The sequence below is a fragment of the Chrysochloris asiatica genome, unplaced genomic scaffold (genome assembly GCF_000296735.1).
Source record: "Chrysochloris asiatica unplaced genomic scaffold, ChrAsi1.0 scaffold00062, whole genome shotgun sequence".
NCBI classification, from domain to species: Eukaryota; Metazoa; Chordata; class Mammalia; order Afrosoricida; family Chrysochloridae; genus Chrysochloris; species Chrysochloris asiatica.
In genome coordinates, this window is record NW_006408580.1 from 16,011,323 (window position 1) to 16,034,333 (window position 23,011).

General features: G+C 38.6%; 1 protein-coding gene and 1 pseudogene across 1 annotated transcript in view; both read left to right on the top strand.

The window, feature by feature from the left end:
- The first annotated feature begins 2,235 nt into the window (after positions 1-2,235).
- The window catches only part of RPGR (retinitis pigmentosa GTPase regulator), a 62,792-nt gene continuing 42,016 nt past the window's right edge, over positions 2,236-23,011 (top strand). Inside the window, exons 1-8 of the mRNA XM_006864297.1 lie at positions 2,236-2,263; positions 4,054-4,179; positions 5,105-5,197; positions 6,686-6,748; positions 8,726-8,884; positions 10,331-10,480; positions 15,620-15,778; positions 20,398-20,553. Coding sequence (XP_006864359.1) covers positions 2,236-2,263; positions 4,054-4,179; positions 5,105-5,197; positions 6,686-6,748; positions 8,726-8,884; positions 10,331-10,480; positions 15,620-15,778; positions 20,398-20,553 — 934 coding nt within the window. The remainder of the gene's footprint in view (positions 2,264-4,053; positions 4,180-5,104; positions 5,198-6,685; positions 6,749-8,725; positions 8,885-10,330; positions 10,481-15,619; positions 15,779-20,397; positions 20,554-23,011) is intronic.
- LOC102830984 lies at positions 20,667-21,652 on the top strand (annotated as a pseudogene).

A 23,011-nucleotide genomic window follows, 5' to 3' on the forward strand; every position in this document is an offset into this window, starting at 1 on the left:
AGGAAAACACTGGACTGCTAACGGTGTTAACTGTAAGCTCAGAAGTTTAAACCCACCAATCACTCTCAGAAACCCTATACAGAGTTGCTATCTATGAGTTGGAACCTACTTAATGGCATGCAACAGCAATAGCCTGGTTTATGCTGATGAATACAGTGACCATAGCTGATTTGCCTAACACCAAGCTGTAGGTTTCACATTCTTTACCTAATATAACAGTCTCCAACTTACCCATTAGAAAAATGGAGGCGCTTCCTTCTGTTCCTGCTATTGTGTTAGAAGTATTGTCTTTCCTTCTAGCTAAGGTCTGTCCCTTCACATGTGGTCTGGATGTCATTTCTTCTTGCCTTACATTATTGATTCTTCACTCACTCTCCTGAATCTCCACCACCATCCCCCAAACAAAACAAAACAAACAACACCATTCTATTCAGTTTTTCTTAGATAGATAGACCTGGCAGTCTCCTCCCATAAAGATTGGTGGTGGTGGTGTGCCGTGGAGTCAGTTCTGACTCATAGCAACCCTGTATAGGGTTTCCGAGGCTATAAGTCTTTACAGGGAGGAGAAAGCCTCATCTTTCTCCTATGTAACAGCTGGTAGTTTTGAACTACTGACCTTGAGATTAGCAGCCTGACTCATAACCACTAAGGAACCACAGCTCCTTCCCATAAATATTTCCTACACTGTAGGAAACCCTATGGGGCATTTTCACTCTATCATATAGGGTTGCTATGTGTCCAAATCAAATCAATGTCCAGACAACGTTTTTTTTTTTGTTTTTGTTTGTTTGTTTTGTTTTTTACAGTTATGCTGTGAGCCATTTGATGGCAAAGCACTGTCTAGGAGTCAGTGGTCAGACATTTCCTATGGATCCTACTTACTAAAACGTTTTGGAATCTGCCTGCTTCTTTTCAGTGCCAATGATACCACTTTAGTCCAAGCCAGCATCACCACTTGTCTGAATTCTGCGATAGCTTCTGAGCCCTCCTCCCTGCTCCAATCTATTCTCCATGGAGCAGCCAAGTGGAATGATTTTAGGAATCCATATAGCTGACCCTGTCACTCCCAGCTTAAAACCCTTCAATGATTTCCCATTGTCTTTAGGACAAACTCTCAGATCCTTAATGGGCCCAAGAGCCTGCTTCCTGGCCTTCAGCTTGCCTCACCTCTGAGTTCCAGAAAAGAATCAAGCTTTTATAAACCTGTCCACACCATATGCTTGCTCTCTGCCCAGATCTTTCACCCCGACCATCTTCTCATTCTTTAATTCTTAGATTTCATATCTCTTCTTCAAGTTAATCTTTCTCAGCCTCTGACACTTTATTAAATATGTTTTTAGTAACTATACTCTCCTTTGTTAATTAATGAATATTTGTGTATTGGGTAGTTCAACTCTACCCCCTTCCCATTTTGATGTAAACGGAAAAAGAGTCCTTGGCATGCTCTAATACACACAAGGAATTCATGGATTCCTGAATCCAGTTTTGATGCGAAGGACCATGCCCCACAACTACCAGATGCACAGAATATTACTAATATTGGAGGATAACGTTTTGGATATTTATTTTATGATGGACAAGTGCTGATGTAGGCTGTAAAATATTGGGCCAGCGCCACATCCTTACGCACGGTAACATTAAACCACCTTACGAGGTGTAATATGATCTATTAGTAAATATGTACTGAGCATCTAATACATGCCCAGCCATAGTTCAGCTGGTAGAAATACAAATATGAGTTAGGATTTAATGTTTAGCAGAGTACCTACATCAAAAATGTTAGTCACAATGACCAGCTTATCCTAATTATGTGTCAACGTTAGTTACGTAGTTCAAGCTAGTGCGTATGTGGTGTTTGTGACGTCTGCAGCTATTTCGGAGGGGTCCCTATAAATGTGAGCCTTCAAGAGGATTACTGCGCAGTATTGACCACACCCCTCCGAGACAGCAGAGGGCGCACGCCCACTCCGCCTGCCCACTGTGTGCCCGCCTGCGTTGCGTCTTCCATCCCTCCTCTTTCCGCCCCGCCTCGCGCCCCAAGACCCCGCCCCCGTTGCCCCTAGATGCTGTTTGTTGACTTCCGGGAACGCGATTTATCGAATGCCGGGAGTGTACTTATGGGGGTCTTTTGGTCTTCCACAGTCTTCGACGGCACTGAACTGTTGTTTTAGGTGCAACCGAATCGCCCCCACCACCTGCCCGGTCCAAACGCGGGTTCCCGGTAGTGTCTGTGGCATGGAGGAGCCTGAAATTGTGGTGCCTGGTGAGTCGTGCCCGCGGTGGTGGCGGCGGGCCGGGAGGGAGGGTCCGCGGGAGGGCGGGCGGCCAGGCCCCGCCTCCAGACCAGCCTCATCTAGTGACCAGCGAGACCACAGCCGCCTTTCTAGAGTTAGAGTCCGGATCCCGCCCCAGATTTAGTGAAGGTAAAGAGGAAGGGGGCGATCGGCTGGGGTGCGGGCATCGGGGGAGGATGTTTCTGGTTTTTTTCTTTAAAAAAGAAGAGGTTTATAGTGACTTTCTCTAGAGGAGGGAAATTTTTTACTGTCGTATAAACTCTTCAAGAAATCCTGGTGACTCTGTGGAATAAGCACTCGACTACTAACCACTAGGAGCCCTGGGCCCTGGACCGCAGGCTCGGTTTGAACTGGAGGTTGGCGGCTCAAATTCGCAAGTAGCTCCTTGGAATCCCTATACAGTGTCGCTATGGGTCGGAACCAACTCGACAGCACTTTAATAACAGCAGCTAGCCACAAAGGAGAAAGATGAAGCTGTCTGCTTCTCATAACGAGTTACAGTTTCAGAAACCGTATACAGTGTTGCTGTGAGTCGGAAACGACTCCTTGGCCGTAGATTATGAACTCTTTAAAGTACTTACTTTGAGTTGTGCGCCTTGAGGTCCCCAGTTATGCACTGAATGCGTTAAAAACTAGGTGACCAGATGTATGGGACAAAAGAGGATAAAGCGAAACACGTTGGAGAAACGGGGAAAGGAGGGATTCTTTTGCGAGAATGCTTTTTATACTTTTATCCTTGAGGGCCAATGTTACAAATAGTTTACTTTGTGACTACGTACCGCATAAATACTGTGTAACTGGATACACGTTTCACGAAGTAGTACTTATCCCAACCTTACTGGGGTGTCCTTAAACATTTTCTATAATTTATTCCTTTAAAAAGTGCACATTAAGGAGCTCTGGTAGCGTAGTGGTTACGAATCGGCCTGCGAACCGCAAGGTCAGCAGTTTGAAACTACCAGCTGCTCCGCAGGAGAAAGATGAGTCTTTCTGCTCCCGTAAAGATTTACAGCCTCGGAAACCCTGTTCAGGGTCGCTATGGGTCGGAACCGACTCGATGGCACTTAACAACAACAACAAAAATGCACATTGCAACCCACCAAATTGATTCTTATTTAATCCTCATAACTCTGAGATCAGTTACACATTATATGTTCATTCAGCCAACCTCTATTAGATTTGCATAGTCAGGCACTGTTCTAGGTTCAGGTTATATAAAAAGAAATATTAGTGCTTAGACCCAGTGTCAGATTAACCAGCAAGCAAGGTAAGTACGGTTTACTTGTGTTTACTTACTAATCTGTGATGAACAAGTTCAGCTTTAAAAAAAAAAAAAATTAACCACATCTGAAGTGGTGAAACCCATGTGAAATTGTTCACTACTGATTTGTAAGTAAGCACAAGTAAGCCTGTGTTTATCTTGTTTATTGGGTAATCACTTCTGCTCAGACCCTATCCCAATAAAAACCAAGGCTCAGTTAAATAACCTGTCCAGGATTGTACAGTTAATGTCAACAAATTGAATGTTTGTATACATAGTTGCTTTTGAAGCCTGTTTTCGACCCTCAAGCTGTCTGCTCATAGTACAATTGAAAGAAATAGTGTTTAAATACTTTTTTCTATTTGAAGTCTACACACACAATAAACTTCAGAAAATTCATGGGAAAATTGTTTTTCAATTCCATTTTTCCAGTAATCTTTTGAAGCTTCTATGTGTTTTTAACTTTTACTAAAGTTGTAAAATATCTTATATTTTCAGAATCTGGTGCTATATTTACCTTCGGAAAAAGCAAATTTGCTGAAAATATTCCTAGCAAATTCTGGTTTCGAAATGACGTACCTGTATATATTTCATGTGGAGATGAGCATACTGCTGTTATAACAGGTTAGTATAATAACCTAAACAAGGAGAGTAATATTTAAAGAATTTGAAATATTAAAATTTGCTGTGTTTTTGTCTTGTTTTGTTTTTCATTTTAAAAAGTTACTGTGAAAGTATATATGACAGAACATACATTATCTCAACAATTTCTACATGTGCAATTCAGAAAAATTGATCAGATTCTTCGAGTTGTATCATCAGTCTTGCTGTGTTTCCAAATTATTCCATCAGATGTCTGTTTTAAATGTTGAAATGTATAGAAAGTTTTTTTGTTTGTTTTTTTTTTTTTTTGCCAGAGAATTCTTCTCAGGTTGATTAATCAAGAAAAATTCTCAGCTCCCTTAGTATATTTAAAGTATAATTCTTTGTACACACAACTGTCTTGAAGTTGATCTATTGTAATACATATATATTTAAAAAAACTATTACTGTATAATCGTAGATACTCTTTTATACCTAATAGAGTCTGGCTATATGTAGATGTACCATGTAACCTGTTTCAACACAGAAAAGCACTTATAATTCTACGTGCACCCGCTCCTCATTGATGGACTTGGTTAGTTTCCAAAGACCAGGTCATTATGCAGACAAGAAGGGTGCCCACATCAGATCACAAAATAGAGGATGACTGTATCATAACCTAAGTGCTACATTACATTATTACATAACAGCCACATCACAGAGACTCATGGCCCAGCCAACCTCACCTAGAAGCTTGGTGTCTATTACTGTCAGACAGAAGTCATTAATATGCAAATTAGTTGGAGATACTGTTTTTACTGTTGTTGTAAATGTAAAATGTTGGATGTTTACATAGTTGCTAAGTGAGAAATAGGTACATAGCTTTTTTATTGCTTTGCGATGGCTTCATCTCATATTACTTTGTGAAAAATTGCATGCATTTATTTTCTTTTTCCCCTCCCACCAGGGAATAATAAACTTTACATGTTTGGCAGTAACAATTGGGGCCAGTTGGGATTAGGATCAAAGTCCACGATCTACAAACCAACCTGTGTCAAAGGTTTGGGGTCTTCTTTATATCTTTAAATACTTAGCAAGCTTCATAAACTACTTTGATTTTGATAATGCAGTTCTTTAATGTCATAGTTCTTCATTTTATGGTATTAATTTGAATATTATTAATGTTTAAATTAATTTTATATGTTGTTGTTGTTGTTGTGTGCTGTCGAGTCGGTTCAGGATAATCAAAATTACTTTTCTTTGTTAGGTAGGGTCTATGACTCACATTGGTTTTAAACCCAAGGACCCCAAAAGAATGAATGACTCAGTGATAGAGCACTTGGATGCCACTTCCTTTTTTTTTGTTGGCTCATGAAACTACTTAAATACTATCATAGGATGTTTAAGTTCTTTCATAATATAATATTAGTTTCATAAACCTGAGGGGGGGCATTCAAATGCAGTATCACAGACCCATTCATTCTTTTGACCTAACAAAGAAAAGTAATTTTGAATGTCATATACAAAATTAACTTAAATACTAACAGTATTCAAATAAGTATTGAATCAACTCAATACTACCTAACAACATAACAACAGTAGTGCTTCTTGTGTATACAAACTGGATCAAAGAAAACCTAATCTGATTTATATAGACCCACAAAGTTACTCTCATAGGATAACTTGTAAAACTCTTGAGCTCTTTTGTCAGAGTTAGTAACATCACACATCTGTGTAGTTGACTTGGGTTGGGTTTTGGTATATCTGTGAATGTTGAACTAACATTCAGCTTCATTGAGTGGGATAGAAAATGTTCATCTTAGGCAATGCTTGAAAATGGTAATCTTAGGCAATGAATCAGGTTAATGAGGAAACATTTTCTAGAAGGCAGTATACTAGACCTGAGCACATATGAATTACTTATGGGATTTTATATATATATAGTTATGAAATGCTGTCAAATCACTTCCCACTCATAGCGGCCCTGTGTAGGGTTTCCAAGGAGCAGCTAGTGGCTTTGAACTGCCTACCTTGTAGGATCAGTCCAGCGCTAAATCCTGTAGCACCACACCAGGAGTTCTATATGAGGGTGCCTTAATTAGTCTTTTAATTCTATTTTTCCACATATTTTTGAAGCCCTCTCATATAGATGCCTACACCCTATCTTAGGATAAGCACTGGACTGCTAACTGATAGGTCAACAGTTCAAACCCAACAGCTGCTCTTCAGAAACCCTATATAGGGTTGCTATGAATCAGACGGACTCAATGGTAATTAACAACAAGAAGACCCTATCTTGGCTCTGCTACTCAGATTCTCCAGGGGTGAGGCTCAGCCATCTGTATTTTTCTCGATGCTTCAATGGTTATTATGATGTAACAGTTGTTGTGAAAACCTCTGGGTAAGTAGTTAAAGGCACAGAATCTGGAGTCAGACAAACCTGAGTTTAAATCTCTCAATTCGACCACTTAGTTAATATATGACCAGAATTGCGTATCATTTTTATCACCACAAAATATTTTAACTTTCATATATTTATATTTTTTAGCCTTAAAACCTGAAAAAGTGAAGCTTGCTGCCTGTGGAAGGAACCACACTCTGGTTTCAACAGGTAGAGTATACAATCAAAACACTTCCTGCCAAATTTGGAGGACTGAAACCTCACTTTGTGATATGAATACAGATGATACCTTGGCAACAGTAAGATTAGGATTTATTTTAAAAAATGTAAATGGTCAATGCACTTTTAAAAAGATGAGGTGAATATTAAATCACTGAATAAAAAGCTATTTTTTTTCTCTCTCCTTACCTGTGTGTACACCTCAAGGGCTGGTTTCTCCAGTTATTGCTTCTTCCTTACTGAGGGAGAGCGGAAACCACCCAAAAGGCTTATTGGTGTGAGTCAACACAATCCCAGTCAAGATACAAATAGCTTTTCTTCTGTTTGTGACAGATAAATCTAAAATATTGATGGGAAAGCAGAGGACCTAGACTAGCCAAAACAATTTTGAAAAGGAACGAAATTCGAGGACTCACATTACCTGACATCAAGATTTACTGTAAAGCTACAGTAGTCAAGTCTATGGTATTAGAGAAAAGATTGACACAGAGTATTGGAACAGAATCCAGAAATAAGCTCACATGTATATGCCCAATTGATTTTACACAAAGATGCCAAGGCAATTCAGTGGCAAAAGTAAAGTATCTTCAAAAACTGCTGCTAGAACAGTTGGACACCCAGGCCTTGCCCTCCGCGTGGTCCTACCTCCCCTCCACTTCTCCTGCCTCTCCCCACACACCTCAGTTTCTATGGGCAGGCTGTTCTTGCTTTCTAGATGCCACCTCCTCTCTACTCTCACTCATATTTCTCCATTTCTGAAATGGCTCTTCTCTTTCTCATAGGCTATTCAAATTCGGCTTTTCTTTTGAGGCCTAGTACCAGCCTTACTTCTTCTGCAGAGTTCTTTGCAATATTCAACTTCATACACATTTAGCGCTCCTTTGAATTACTTTGACATTATCATCAACTCTGGTTTGTTTCATATGTGTTCAATTCTGCTGGCCAATTCCATGCACCCTTGCATTGTCCTCCACTTGAAAGCTAATCAATTAGCTTCATTCTTATCTGAAATAATAGCTAAGTTTAAGTTTAAACTTTTGCTGAGTCGGCTGATGGTCCCCTCGACTTCCCCTACAATTTAGTTGGACTTTAACTTCATGTGTATGATAGATAATATATAGGTGTTTTTTTTAAAAAGGTTCATTCATTTAGAGCTTACTGGAAATATTTGTAATGTAGGCATGGTATACTTTTAATTGGGAAAGTGACTACAAACATTTATATTGTGTTTTATATTGGACTAAATACTGTCCTAAGCATTTTATAAATTCTGACTAATTTATTCCTCATAACAACCCTATGAAGTGTAGATACTATTATTGTCCCAGATATACAGATGAGGAAAATGAGGCACAGAAAGGTTAAAGGTAAGTACAGGTTATCTAAGAGTCCTGGTGTGGCACAAAAGGCACACAGCTGGTAAGTAGGAAGCTGGAAATTGCACCCAGGCAATCCTCTGGGGTCTTTGTTTCTAAATGCTGTGCCAAACTGCCTTCTGGTTTAGCTACACATTGGAAATAATCATGTGACGTAGAAGTATCTGTGTTTATGATTACATTCTTAGTGGATATACCTCATTTTATGTATTTGTACCTATTATTTCTTAACTTTCAGTGGTTGGGAAATTAAGATGAATGAGCCACATCCTGTTTAAAATAGTTTGATTTGGATTAGAAATAAAAGTGAAATTTACTCTCCGCCTTTTCATCCTGAATTTATGAAGTTCTGCCTTAGTATGAAAATACATTCCACACATTCTATGCATTTCAGTTGCTAGTTAACATCTAGAATGATTTCAAAAAATATGCGGCCTTGTTTGTTTTGTGTTCTTTTTGATAATGAAATTGTTCACCAAAAAAATGGGATAATGACAGCTTTCCACTATGAAGAGAGGGAATATCTTATACACTGACATGTGTCATAAAGAGGGTGCCTATAGTCTACTGATGTTTTCTTTTCTGTGAGCAGAAGGAGGCCATGTATATGCAGCTGGAGGAAATAATGAAGGACAGTTGGGTCTTGGTGATATTGAAGAGAGAAACTCTTTTCATCTCATTAGCTTTTTTACATCCCAGCATAAGATCAAACAGCTATCTGCTGGATCTAACACTTCGGCTGCATTAACTGGTGAGAACTTCCCCCCCCCCTCCATGTCAAGCTGGGATACATGCCTCTCCTTTAGACCAGAGTTAACCAAACCAACAGTGATTTGAAGACAATAATGCTGTTTAGTTTTCTTTCATTGGCTATTTGCTTTCAGGTGAGATTAGAAAGTAGAACTTTGGCTCATGAGCTAGACTTTTATGCTTGTTTTGAGATAGTAGTTACACATTGGATTGCTAACTGCAAGGTCAACAGTTCGAAGGCACCAGCCGCTCTGTGGGAGAAGGATGAGGCTTTCTGCTCCCATAGAGATTTCTAGCCTTGGAAACCCTCTGCAGGGTTTTGCTGGCATCAAAACCCTTAGCAGAAAGTTCTTATTGTGAAGCTAGATTATGTCTTTTCAAGTCTAAATAATAAAGAAATAGTAAAGTATATTTTCTTTGTATTTCCTTTAAAACATGACTTCCACAGAGTTTTCAAGAGAGCTTGCCCATGTACTTTTGACCTGAGAATGGCCAGTACTGTTCGTGTTACCTTGCAGTTTAGTTGCAGGTTGTTGTTGTTGTTAAGTGCCGTCAAGTCAGTTCTAACTCATAGCAACCCTGTATAGAGTTTCCAAGGAGCACCTGGTGAGCTTAAACCACTGACTTTGCAGTTCAAACTGACATTGCAGTCTAGCATATTAATCTGCAGTGCCTCACCAGGTGGACTGTGCTAAAGAAGGAAAACATTTTCCATTTAGAGACATTATAATAAGAAAAAGGTAGTGTATAAGTCATTGAATGGAAAAATGATCTGTTCTAAATGCTCTTCACCCAGTTCACAATAAAAAGTTTTTAAAAAGAAATTTAGAAAAAAGAAAAAGGAGTTAGTCATAAAAAAGCATCTGTTTTTATTATTGAGATGAAAATATGAACTTGAATAAACTGATTTACAATCCGGTTATGCTCTGTTCTTTATCATTTTGCCAATACTTCATAGCAGAAATTGAACCCTTAAGGAGCTAGCTGCCATAAATGTTTTAGTAGTACTTTCCTTTCAAAACACAGAATGTTTCTAGATTAAAAAAGAAATGGTGTCTTGGAAGTACGACTTTATAATAGCCTGGGTTCAGTGGTAAAATTCTCACCTTCCATATGGGAGACCTGGGTTAGATTTCTAGCAATTGTACCTCATACACAACTGGCACCTGTCTGTCAGTGAAGATCACTATGCTGCTAGACAGGTGAGTTCTAGACTACTATGGTCTAGGAAGAAAAGCCTGGTGAGTATATTACTGAAAGAGCCAGTGAAAACCCTCTGGATCACACCAGTGTGACCCACATTTTATCCTGGGGATGGTGCAGAACTGGGCAGCCTTGGTCATGAATGGGGTCACCATGAGTCAGAGGCCTACTCCTCAGCAACTAACAACAGCCTAGCTCTGCTTCTTTTGAAACCTTTGTTTCCCCTTTTGTGTTTTCTTTGTAGAGGATGGAGAACTTTTTATGTGGGGTGACAATTCTGAAGGGCAAATTGGTTTAAACAAAATGGCTAATGTGTGTGTCCCTCATCAAGTGACAGTTGGGAAACCCATCTCCTGGATCTCTTGTGGCTATTACCACTCAGCCTTTGTAACAAGTAAGGCAAATTTTGGATTCATAATGGTACCTCCCATTTCTAAGTTACTACTAAATTAAGAGAATGATGTAACTTGTATTCCACAGTTCTATAGAAACAACACCACAGTGGTTCATGTAATGAAGTAATTTTGGTCTCAGATCACAGTATTTCTGCTTGTCTCTGGTGAGAGTTTGTAATTAATACTCAACAGCAAAAACTCTTAACATCTCAACTTTTCAAGTGGTTATGGGGTCTGTTAGAAAAACAAAATTGCTGTTTCCAATTCTTTTAAATTTTGATTCTCAAACTTTTCAAATGCTTTTGGCATATATATATATATAAACAGACCTATGGACAACTTAGCTCGGAACTCATTTGCCTCTATCGCTAACTGTACTTTTGTCCTGGTATTGACTTTCATTGTCATAGACTTTCATTGTTGGGGCAAAGATTAAGACTAGATCGACAAAAAAAAGAGAGATCATTGTGATTTACTTGGATGGGACTTTTCTCAGCATCCACAGTTTCTCCCTTCCTGAGCCCATAGGCAACCTCTTTCTCCTTAGCTAAAATATTTGAAAGGTTGGACTCTCATAGTCTACATCTACACTAGTACATAGACAGCTTTCTAAATTTTTGTTTTACACATTTATTCTAATGTATACCATGGATTCCAGTTTAGAAAGTCCCATTGACCAAGAAAACCCACTGTCATCAAAGACATTTCAACTCAGTGATTCTGTAAGATAGCATAGAACTGCCCCATAGAGTTTCCAAGGCTGTACTCATTCTAGATGCATATTATAACATCTTTCTCTCATGGAACAGTGGGTGGATTTGAACTGCCACCCTTTTGGTTATCAGTGAACACTTTAACCACAGTGCCATTAGTGCTTGCTCCAACTGACACAGTGTCCCCCAAATTTGCCAGTGAATTGACAGCAACATGGCATTAAGAGAGGACCAACCCTAATTGTAACCCTGGTGTCTTGAACAAACTGATGATAAATATTGTTACCTTGTAAATGAATGAATGATTGGTTGCATTCTTTTGAGGCAATACCATGTACCACCTTATTGCCAGTTTAGGACTCCTGGAGATGGTATAGTGTATGCTCTCTTTGTTTATTAAACCAAAAACAACCCACACAAATAGAATAACCAACCAAAAAAAGTCCATTCAAAAGCATTGCCTTATATTTGGGTTTTAACAAAGCTGCCAGAATCAGTTTTATTAATAACTTCCGGTTATTAATTAATTATTAATTAAACAGGTGGGATTGTTCACATTAACCAGTAGGCATTGAATTTTTTGTTGTTGTTGTTTTAAATAAGCAGCTTTATTGAGATGCTACTGATTTTTTTTTTCCCCAGTATTTTTACAGGTTTTTATATGCATTGGGCTTTTACACCTTAAAAAAACTAGAAAGTTCTCTGTATTCATTATATCAAGTGATAGAATTTCTGATCTGTCAGTAATTTTCTCACTAGCTATTATCTTAGGACTTTGGTTATTTAAAGCAAAGTTTCACAATCTTGAAAACAGCTCAAGGAAAAGAGGTTTTACTAAATACGTAGTTCATGATGGATAAAAATGTTACAGGGGGATAAAAACATTGTTACCTTGTTCTCTTTCTTTGTTGAATTTGGAGACTTACAAGGAATAGTTTAATTCTCAATAAAAATGCAGAACCTATTACTGAGAAAAAGTGGATTATCTTCATAAAAGGGTAATTCTTATTTCTGATTTCATAATGGCTTTTGGAGGGAGATCTGTTTGAGTAGTGTAGACCTGTCTGTATCCTGGTCAAACCCTCTGATTATAATCTCTGAAATGGGCTTCAGGAAAGGCTAGGCATTCAATAACTTTCTGTTGCTGCCAGTTGATAGCCCATCACATTCTGGAGGGATTTGAGGTAACATAGTGAATTGGCCACAAGAGAGAAGACAAACCTATTCTGCCCCCTTAACTAGGCCCATTTGTGTCTAAACTCACAGTAATCTATTGATTGTACTTTGATTTTAGAGCGCTAATTAACATCTTCAAACGTGGCATTTCTGCCATGCTTACAATCTTCTCTTTAAGATGCTCAGAATGCCTTTTAAAGCAATAGGCCAATTAGTTTATCTTGCTCTAAGTGAATAATGGAAATATTTGCCTGTATATCATATTATGTGTAAGATGAGAAGGAAAAAACAACAATATTTTTCACTAGCACTGCTCTGAGAGCTTGTGAAAGAGAGGGAGACAGTCAGTGCTGTAGACACAGAGCTACCAGTGTCCCGAGCACTCACGCCCTCCTGTGTCTTCTGGCTTCCAGGATTTATACAGAAATTAATAATGTCACTTTTTGAAAACTCTTTGAACATTTTCAGAAAGAAAAAGCACCCTAGAAGTGTGAAAAGTAGTTGATTAAAATTATAGATCAGAAAAGTTCTGTCACAGAGTCATACTGTTAAGTTGATTGACTTAAATTTGAACTCTTGGTTTAGACCTCATGCTCTGTCTTGCTCATTTCATGCACAGGTAGGTGTATATTGCATACTCGTCACACTTGCTGGCCAAGTATGTTTCTCCAGTTATTTCACAAGGAGTTCAGTTCAGAGTTGAGTACTGTATCTTTAAGAATAACAGTACTAGACTTTTTAGTATAACAAGAATTTCACAAAATACATGTGTGTAGGTTGGAAACAAACGAAAATGATAGTCTAGGAAATTATTAAACATGTTGATAATGCACTTTCTTGGGGCACCTGAGTGGTAGGTACCATAGGAGCCCTGGTGGCAAATGGTTTAAGCACTTGCCAGTTAACCCGAAAGGTTTGCAGTTCGGATCTACTAGGGACTCTGCAGGAAAAAAAGACTTGGCGATTTGCTCCCATAAAGGTTGTTGTTGTTGTGAAGTGCCACTGAGTCAGTTCCGACTCATAGTGACCCTGTGTAGGGCTTCTGAGGAGCGGCTGGTGAGTTTGAACCACCGACGTTGCGGTTCAAACTGAGCTTATAGTCCAGGCCTCCTAGAAAATCCTGTGGAATAAATAGTTGCACTCTATCAGATAGGATCACTATGAATTGAATTTGACTTGAGGGCACACAAGAACAACAAATGATGGTACAAACTGAAGAACGCTTGGTTACTAATTGAAAGGTTGATAGTTTGCACCTACCCAGAGGTACCTCGGAAGACAGGCCTAGTGATCTGTTTCCCAAAAGTCACAGCCTTGAAAACCCTATGGAGCACAGTTTTACTCTGTCCATCTAGTGTTACCAGGAGTTGGAATCAACTTGACTGCACGTATCTGCAACAACAGTGTTTAAGCCATCTTAGAGACTTTTGAATCCACCTGGGTAATTTCAAGTTGATTTCAACTCAGAGAAACCCTTATGACTGAGTGGACCTGCCCCATAGGCTGTAATCTTTATGGAAGCAGGTCCCCAGGTCTGTTTCCCACATAGTTGTGGGGTAGCTTCAAACTGCCAACCTTTCACTGAGTTCTGAAAAGTTACACACAAGGACTCCTGGCAGTCCTGGTGTGGTGCTGTAGGAGCAACACTGGACTGCAAAACTGTAATTTCGGCTGTTCAAACCCACCAGCAACTCATCAGAAACCCTAGACAGGGTCACTATGAGTCAGAAATGACTCAATGGCACGTAACAACAAATGTGTTTTAAAGCCACATTGTTGTTGCTTTGTGCTGTTGTGTCGATTTCGACTTATAGGGACCCTGTACAGGGTTTCCAAGGAGCAGCTGATGGGTTTGAACTGTTGACCTTGAGGTTCATAGTCCAGTGCTGATCCTACAGTGAGTGCCACATCAGGAGCAAGTGTTCATGTTGTAAGTTTTGTCAACTATTGAATTTTCAAAATATTTGTTGGATTTGAACCACTGACCTTGTTGGTTAGTAGCCCAGTGCTTAGCCCACAGTGCCACCGGACCTCTTCTTTCAAATACTAGAAATACGATATATGGAGTTTTCAAATATTGTCACCAGTTCTTACCATCTTTTCACCTGAGATGTTAGCAACATTTCAATCAATAAGCCCAAATTAAGTGACAAGCAATAGGGAGTCTAAGTAGATGAACGGTGATTGTGGGAACGGGGGTGAGATGTGTAGAACAGTCTACTGACTTGAGAGTCAAAACTTCGCAGAGTGCTTAAGTTCACAATCCCAGGATCGGTGGATATCAGAACCTGGTAAGTAACTGGAGAATCCAAATCTTATACAAATAGATTTGGGTGAAGTCAAATAAAGATGAAATGAACTACTTCTTTACTCATGATCATTTCTGTTATATTTTTGTATGTAAGAAAGAGTTAAGTGGAACATTTTCCCTTCCCCTTTTAAAAAAATAGCCTACTTACAGCTACAGATGTCTGTCTTCTAACCCTTTTTGTGTAAACATTTTACTTTGCAAAGTTGACTCTGTAAGTAATGATTCAGAAGTATACCATGCATAAGTCATTTAAAAGGAAGTTTCTTACAATACTAAGATGATTAAGACAGGCCCTCCCCTCTAAAAGTTGTGTAAAGTTTTGCAGTCTACAAAGCATTTTCCAGTACAAGTATATTTTGGTAAGTTTCTCAACTCTGTGAGAGAGGTGGCATTAGCCCTGATTCTAGTTGTGGAGACAGAATCAGAACACAGCTTTATCCAACTGAGTTGGCGAACCAGAATTTGAATCCAGATCTTCCAACTCCAAAGGCCTGAAGAATTTCTCCTGGCTCCCAGTTTCTCCACATGCACGTGAGAAGGAAAATGATGTAATATGCACTAATAATGACTAGACACTATGTGTTAGGCACTGTGCTAAGTAGTTTCCAATGTCTTCATTCATTCATTCCTAAGAAGCAACAGCCCTTTTAGCTTCATTCTCCAGGCACAGTGATTCAGTAGCTCACTCAGTAAAAAGAAGACTTTCTACTTACTGAGTTAAACAGCCGAATGGATTTTCTAGTTGTTTATTAGGAATGATAATCAAGGAGGAAAGACAATCTCATTTTATTTCCTTACCATCCAGTATTGTATCTCAAGAAAGGTCAAACTTATTACACGGTCATCTAAATCTGTTATTAAACATGAGAATATGTACCCTAAAGACTGGTGTTTTGTTCATTGTTTCATCACTGATCACTGTTCTTTTTCTTCAATAGTGGAGGGTAAACTTTACACATTTGGAGAACCTGAGTTCGGGAAGTTAGGTCTTCCCAGTGAACAGCTGGCCAATCACAGGACCCCTCAACTGGTAGTTGGAATTTCCGAAAAAGTGATCCAAGTAGCTTGTGGTGGAGAGCACACTGTGGTTCTCACAGGTATGTGTAGGGCCTGCTTTCTGTAATGGCTAAGGAAGTGGCACTCCTTGTGTACTGAGACCTTGCATCTTTTCCATTAAAGCCCCCAACTTACATTACTACCGTAATATACATTTCTGATTTCTGAGAAAAAAAAAATATATAGGAAAGATAAATCTTGTTGAATTGTTTACACTAACGTAATTGATGTTTTCCCAACTATGACATCTTTAATAGCAACAAATATAAGTTTTTATCTCTTTCTCAAAGATGAAGAGTTTTCCTCATGTACAGGATTAATTTGATAGCTATAAAATTGACATTATTTTTCCTGAAATGCCTTCTTTTGGAGCTTCCTCTTTATTGCTGTTTTCCCCATTTACTTGTAAATGTCTTCTTTTGATATTCACAATGTATACTTTGGAAATTTCTTTGCAGTTTGTTTTTTTAATTTCTGTTATAATAATTCATTAGAAAGTATCAAGGTTTTAAATTACACATACTGAAAGAACCCTCATAAAAATTACTTGTGGCTTCTGAATTTATCTGCTAGGATGGAATTCTAGTCACTTATTAAAATATACTTCTTGTTGTAAAGTGCCATGGAGTTAGTGCCAACTCATAGCAACCCTTTATAGGTTTTCCAAAGAGCAACTGGTGGCATTGTACCACAGACTTTGCGGTTAGCAGTCCAGAGCTTATTGTACATCACCAAACCAGGGCTCTTTACTATTTGGTAATGTCCTTATTAAATTGATGCTTCCAAATTGGTTGAGAAGTAGATTTATTTCTGATGAATAATGAATAATATCCTGGTGTGGTGCTGTAGGTTAATACGCTGGACTACAGAGTCAATTTGAACCTCAAGGTCAGTGGTTCAAGCTCACCAGCTGCACCTCGGAAACCCTATACAAGGTCACTATGGGACAGAACCGACTCTATGGCACTTAACAAAAACAATGAGTAATATAGATATAATGTAATCAGATCATGAATTCTGATTTTTTTTATGGCCAGAAAAAAGAGAAAAAAAAAATTCTGTAGTCACCAATTAATATTTAGTAACCCAATGTTAGAAGTATTCTAGACAAATTAGAATAATAGCCAAGTCTCAGATGATATGTTAACTATTTGCAAGGTGACGGAGTAACTTGTGAACTTAAGATTTGCTTCTTTAACATTACTTTCCTTTCACAATTTTCAGCTGACATCTTTTCCAAGTTAGAAATTTTTTTTTTTTCAAAGTCTCCACTCTAAATTTGGAAATGGTTTTGAGGTTTAAGATCTTTGTGAATTTTTGCTAACCACTGAATCCTTTTATAATTTCAAAAAGATTTGTTCTGGAAATTAAACTTAGAATTTAATCTTTGTAATTATCTGAAAACTCATTCTATAGACAGAAATATATTCTTTATCATGTGTTTTTTCTAGCTTATATAAAATTGTACAAAGAACTATTTAGTAGGTGATTTGAAGTTTTTCTGAAGGATACAAAAATACTGGGTCATGTAATTAATAGTGTCGTTCATTATAAAAATTAAAAAAGATTTTTAAAAAGTGATCACCAAGGTAACCAGTGATATTTTAAATAATATTTATTTTCAGTAAAAGATACATTTAAGTGTGATACATTCTGACAGCATTTAAAGATATTTCCTTTTTTGTGAATATCAAACAGTGTTCTGAGACTAAACAACATGGTAAGAGAAATTGATTATTTTTTTCCAGACACATTTTTTTTTTTTTTTTTGCAAACTTTTGGCTCTCATGGAATATTAAAGTTGTTTCTTTTTTTTTTTTCCCATTAAATTATGGCAACCAACATATGGTTGCCAACTTCTGATTTGCATTTGACTATGGATGTTTCCAAAAAATTACTTTTATTACCATCATTTTGAAAATAAGGGACATTTTCAAAATAAAACCTAAGAAGTTCTTAACTTTACAATAATAGAAATCCCCGTAAATTATAAAAACTTATTTACTTGGAAACTTCATTGCTTTGCCTATTTTTCACATTTCTTCACAGACCTGTGGAAGTTTTATTTCTAATTCAGCCCTGGTGAGAAACTTTTATTTAGTTACAGCTGTTAAAGAAATGGACCTGAAGGGTGTATTGATCATCAGCTTGACTAAATCTTAAATTGAACACAGAAGTGACTGCTGTCAAGTCACTTCTGACTCATAGTGACCCTGTAGAGGGCTTTCAAGGCTGTGAATCTTTTTTGTTGTGGTTAAGTGCCCTTGAGTTGGTTCCAATTCAGAGCGACACTGTATAGGATTTCTGAGGAGTAGCTGGTGAGTTTGAACTGCTTACCTTGCAGTTCGAAGTGACCTTGTGGTCCAGTGCTTATCCTAAAATCTTTACAGAAACAGAGAACTTTATTTTTCTCCCAAGGAGTTCAACTGCTTGGGTTCAAACTGCTGACCTTACAGTTAACAGCCCAAGTCCTAACCCACTCTTGTCATGTCGATGACACTGTTTATTTTTTCTGTCTGATAAATACTGTCTGCTTCCTCAGAAGAAAAGACTATAAGTAGATAATGTCATCTACATAACCGGTACCACTGCCCCCATTATGACAAGATGACTTGATTGTGTCAGTTATTTTTTAGAAAAGTATTCTTTACAACTAAATGTTTTAAGATCTGCTTGAATGTTTTCTTATTTAATCTTCACAGCAACTCTAGTTGTCTTTATTCCCATGGAGTCGGTTTCAACTCATAGTGACCTTGTATAGGGTTTCTGAGGCCTTAAATCTTTGCGGGAGCAGAAAGTCTCATTTATCTCCCACGGAGTGGTTGGTGAGCTTGAACCACTGACCTTGTAGTCTGCAATCCAGTGTTTCTCGTATGGAGCCACTACACTCCCCAGACAATTCAGGTTATTTGTCTGCTTGCCACAGCTAGTAATACTGAAGATCTGGGTTCCTGCCTGATTGAATCCAGAGCTCTTGTTCTTCCTCCGGGAGCAGGAGACAGTCAATATATTGAACTAGGTAAAAGAGACGAACCCCAAACCGTTTGTCAGATTCTAAAGGGCAGATTAGTACTGTCCCATACAGTTCCCAAGGCATGGGCACTATGAATCTGAATCAGCTTGATGGCAGTGGGTTGGCTGGGTGGCTGAAATGTGTAGCAAGGCAAACTGCTGCATGTTTCTTCTACGGAGCTCAGATCACTGAGCAATTCTGTTCGCAGTTGAACACTTCACCACAAGGAGGAGTAAATGCTGAAGGAATAAATACTGTCTGCCTTGTGGTGACCAGAAGGAGTTGTAAGTGCATATGCTGTTGTTAAGCACCTTCAGGTTGGTTCTGACTCATAGCAACCCTGTTTAGGGTTTTCAAGGAGTGACTGGTGAGTTTGAACCACCAACATTGCAGTCCAGTGCTTTACCCCGCAGTGCCCTTTTATTACCACTCGTCCTGGTTTTTCAATTGAACTGCTGACTGACTTTGCAGTTCAAATGGCTTTGCTGTCTGGCACATTAACCCACAGCGCCCCAACCAGGGCTTATTAATATGGTTGTTGTTGTTATGTGCCGTAGAGTTGGTTCTGACTCATAGCAACCCTGCATAGGGTTTCCGAGGCTGTAAATCTTTACGGGAGCAGAAAGTCTCATCTTTCTCCTGCGGAACAGCTGGTAATTTCGAACTGCTGACCTTGAGGTTCACAGCCCGATTCGTAACCACTACGCTACCAGAGCTAGTTCCCAGTAAAAGGAGCTTCACTTAAGAGTTAATTTAGCATATCTACTCTGTTTTAATTCTCAGACAAATTCTCTTCCAGAAATTGTGTTTTATGAAATAGATTATTTGATTAAATTACTTTCTAAACTATGGTGTTTTTTTCCTAAGGAAGACTATTATTATTTAAGACAGTGGCAGCTATTAGCTTTTTGACAATTGATGTTTTTTATAGAAATTGTTGTTGTTAAGTGCCGCTCCAACCCATAGCGACCCTGTATAGGGTTTCCGAAGAGCAGCTGGTAAGCTTAAACTGCTGACCTTGCAGTTCAAATTGACTTTTCAGTCCAGTCCAGCACATTAACGCACAGCACCACACCAGGACTCCATATAGGGTGGTAATTAATTATAAGGACATTTCAGGTAGTTCATTTACTTTTGAAGCTCATATTATATATATATTGCATACTTATAAGCAATGTAATTTGCTTCCTTTATAGCAATTCCCTTTATGATTGTGTCTGAAAGATAAAATTAGATTCATGCCATTATTTTTGCAAATCTGTGCCATCTCATTTTTCTCTTTTTCTTCGTCATTAAAAAGTTTATATTTAAGTCTTGGTGGTGGTTGTGTGCCACCAAGTTGGTTCTGACTCATAGTGACCCTGTATAGGGTTTCTGAGGCTGTAAATCTTTACGGGAGCAGAGAGCCTCATCTTTCTCCCATGGAACAGCTGATAGTTTCGAACTCCTTAACTTGTGGTTAGCAGCCCAGCTAGTCATCCACTGTGCTACCAGGGGTTCTTAGTTAAATCATAGATATTTTTTATATGGGCATTTCTGTCAGAAGCCCTTAACCTTCATTGTAAAGGATTGAGTCACAGTTTTTGTTAGCTACGCTGGCGACTGTACATGCTTCCATGTAATCCTTTTCTGCCCTTTTCCTTTTAGAGAAAGCCGTGTACACCTTTGGGCTGGGACAGTTTGGCCAACTGGGTCTTGGCACTTATATTTTTGAAGCATCAGAACCGACTGTCATTGAGCCTGTTAAGGATCTGAAAATACGTTATGTTTCATGTGGAGAAAACCATGCAGCACTGGTAACAGGTATGGATGACACATCTCTTATATTTTCATCATATAACTGGGTGTATTTTATTACAAAATAAAATAAGATAGATAAAATCTAACTTAAGCACACAAATTAATGTTTGGGAAAAATGGACTCCCTTGCCTACTATCAGTTGTTTGATGTCCTTGTTATTGTGACATGAAATAAAACTGCATAGGACATAAAGAAGTATTATTCAGACCCGTAGAACCATGTGAGGCAGTGGCTGGGCTGGACAAATGGTGGCGGAGGCAGCACAGAGGACATGTTTAAAGCACTCTGCTGCAGTGTTGGTGTGAACTGCAGGGTCGGCAGTTCAGACTCACCAGCTACCCCTCAGAAACGCTGTATAGGGTCGCTCTGAGTTGGAACTGACTCAGCAGCACTTAACAACAGCAACAACATAGTGAGGTGAAACAAACAGAGAAGAGAGATTCCGCTCTAGCATCCAAAAATCAGATTGGAAAGATTGATTGACCCGTCCTGGTTCCTCTTCAGTTTGAACCCATTTGAGGTTCTTCAGATAGATCCTGAAGTGATAGGTTCCTGAGGAGGTGAAAAAGAGGTTTGGGCAGTTACCTGTATAGGTGCACCCTGATGAAAATCAAGACGGTGCTGATAGAGCACAACAAGCTTTTGAAGCTATGAACAAAGCTTACAAGTTGCTACTTGATCAGGAGCAAAAGAAGAGGGCTCTGGGTATAATTCAGGCAGGAAAAGAATATGTGGAACACATTGTGAAAGAACGAAGAAAGCAATTAAAGAAGGAAGGGAAGCGTACAAATGTAGAGGAGGAGGATGCTGAGCTGTTCAAACAAGCCCTGTACAGACCATGAATCTCTTTGCTGAACTGGAAACTAAAAGAAAATAAAGACAGGTCAAAGAGGTACATGAAAGGAAGTAACAAAGGGAAGAAGAGATTGAAGCTCAAGAAAAAAAAGAAGTGAGAAAAGGAGTGGACGAAAAGCTTTGAGGAAAGTCGAGATGGTTGTGTGGTGAGTTGGCAAAATTTCTGAGCAAACACAAAGGGAAAGAAAGAGAAGAACTTGGACCTTTCTGAGACCACCATAAGTAAAAATGGAACGACGTGAGTGACGACCTGAGGTTACAGCCACAGACCCTTTCTCCTCATGCCCCCGCACCCTTGCTTTGAAGGACTCATTCTTTCCTCCCACCCACACCGCAAAATAGAGTAGTAGTTGCTTTTTTCTCCATTTTGTTTTAATCCGAATAATTCTTTTGTACATTGAAATGAGGGTTGGGTTTTTTAAAAGAAAGCCTTCCCCACTCTCTACCCCCAGAGAAGCCAGGAAAGGAAGGTGCCATCAATGATGCTCCTTCTTTCCCAGTAAACTATAACTTAATGCTTTGTGCTTCACTGAATTGTGATGGTTAGAAAGCATCCAGTTAAACATGTAGCTTAAAAAAAAAAAAAAGTATTCATTGACCGTCCATCCCATAAGAGATGCTGATATGTATTCTTCATTGTGGGACCATAATCTCCATGTCTGTGTCCTTAGCTGCCATTTTCCATCAGCTCTGTATCTTCGTTAATGGTAAATACCCTCTATTTTAATGTATCACCTGCTATGTTGATTTGTTGTTAAGTGTCGTTGAGTCGATTTCTACTCATAGCAACCATGTATACAGCTTTCAAGGAGCAGCTGTTGGGTTTGAACTACCAACCTAGTAGTTCACAGTCCAGTGCTGAGCCTACAGATCCACAGCAGGAGTCCATCACCTACAATACAATTAGATTCTTTAGTTAAGTTTGCATAGAGCATTTCCTCCTAATGGAAGAAGTAATAGAACAAATTACTCATCATTAACTGCATTTGCCTTTTGCTCATGATTTCTGCCCAGGGAACAGGTGTTGCAGCTTTTTTTTTTTTTTTTTTTTTTCCTCCAAGATTATGATAGGTGTGACAGCATACAAAAATAGCAACAACAACCATAAGTGTGCAAAAATAGCAACAACAACCATAAGTGTGCAGTGAGCTCCTGGCAGTTTCCCATTCCCCATTATAGCCAGCTAATTATTTTAAACTACTATTCATCTTAAGATGTGTCTTTTGCAGATAGCATATTAAAGGATCTTGTTTTCTTATCCATTCTCTTGCTCTCCATCTCGTGACTGGTGCATTTAATCCATTTACATTCAGTGTAATTATTGATAGGTATGGATTAATTGCTGATATTATGTTTGTTTTTTGTTTTTGTGGTGTTGCTGCTTGCTTTGTTCTGTGTATCTTCCTTTGCTGAATTTGTGCTTTTTGTGTTCTTTCTTGTGAGTTTCCTCATAGTTTTAATGTTTCCATGTTCTTCTTGAATTTTCATTGTCTTGGTATGTTGTGAAGTGAGGTTACCTTATATTCCATTAACTTTTCCCTCCGTTTAGTGCAACCTATTTTATCCTGTAATCTACCCAACCTTCTCTCCATCTGGATCTCTGTT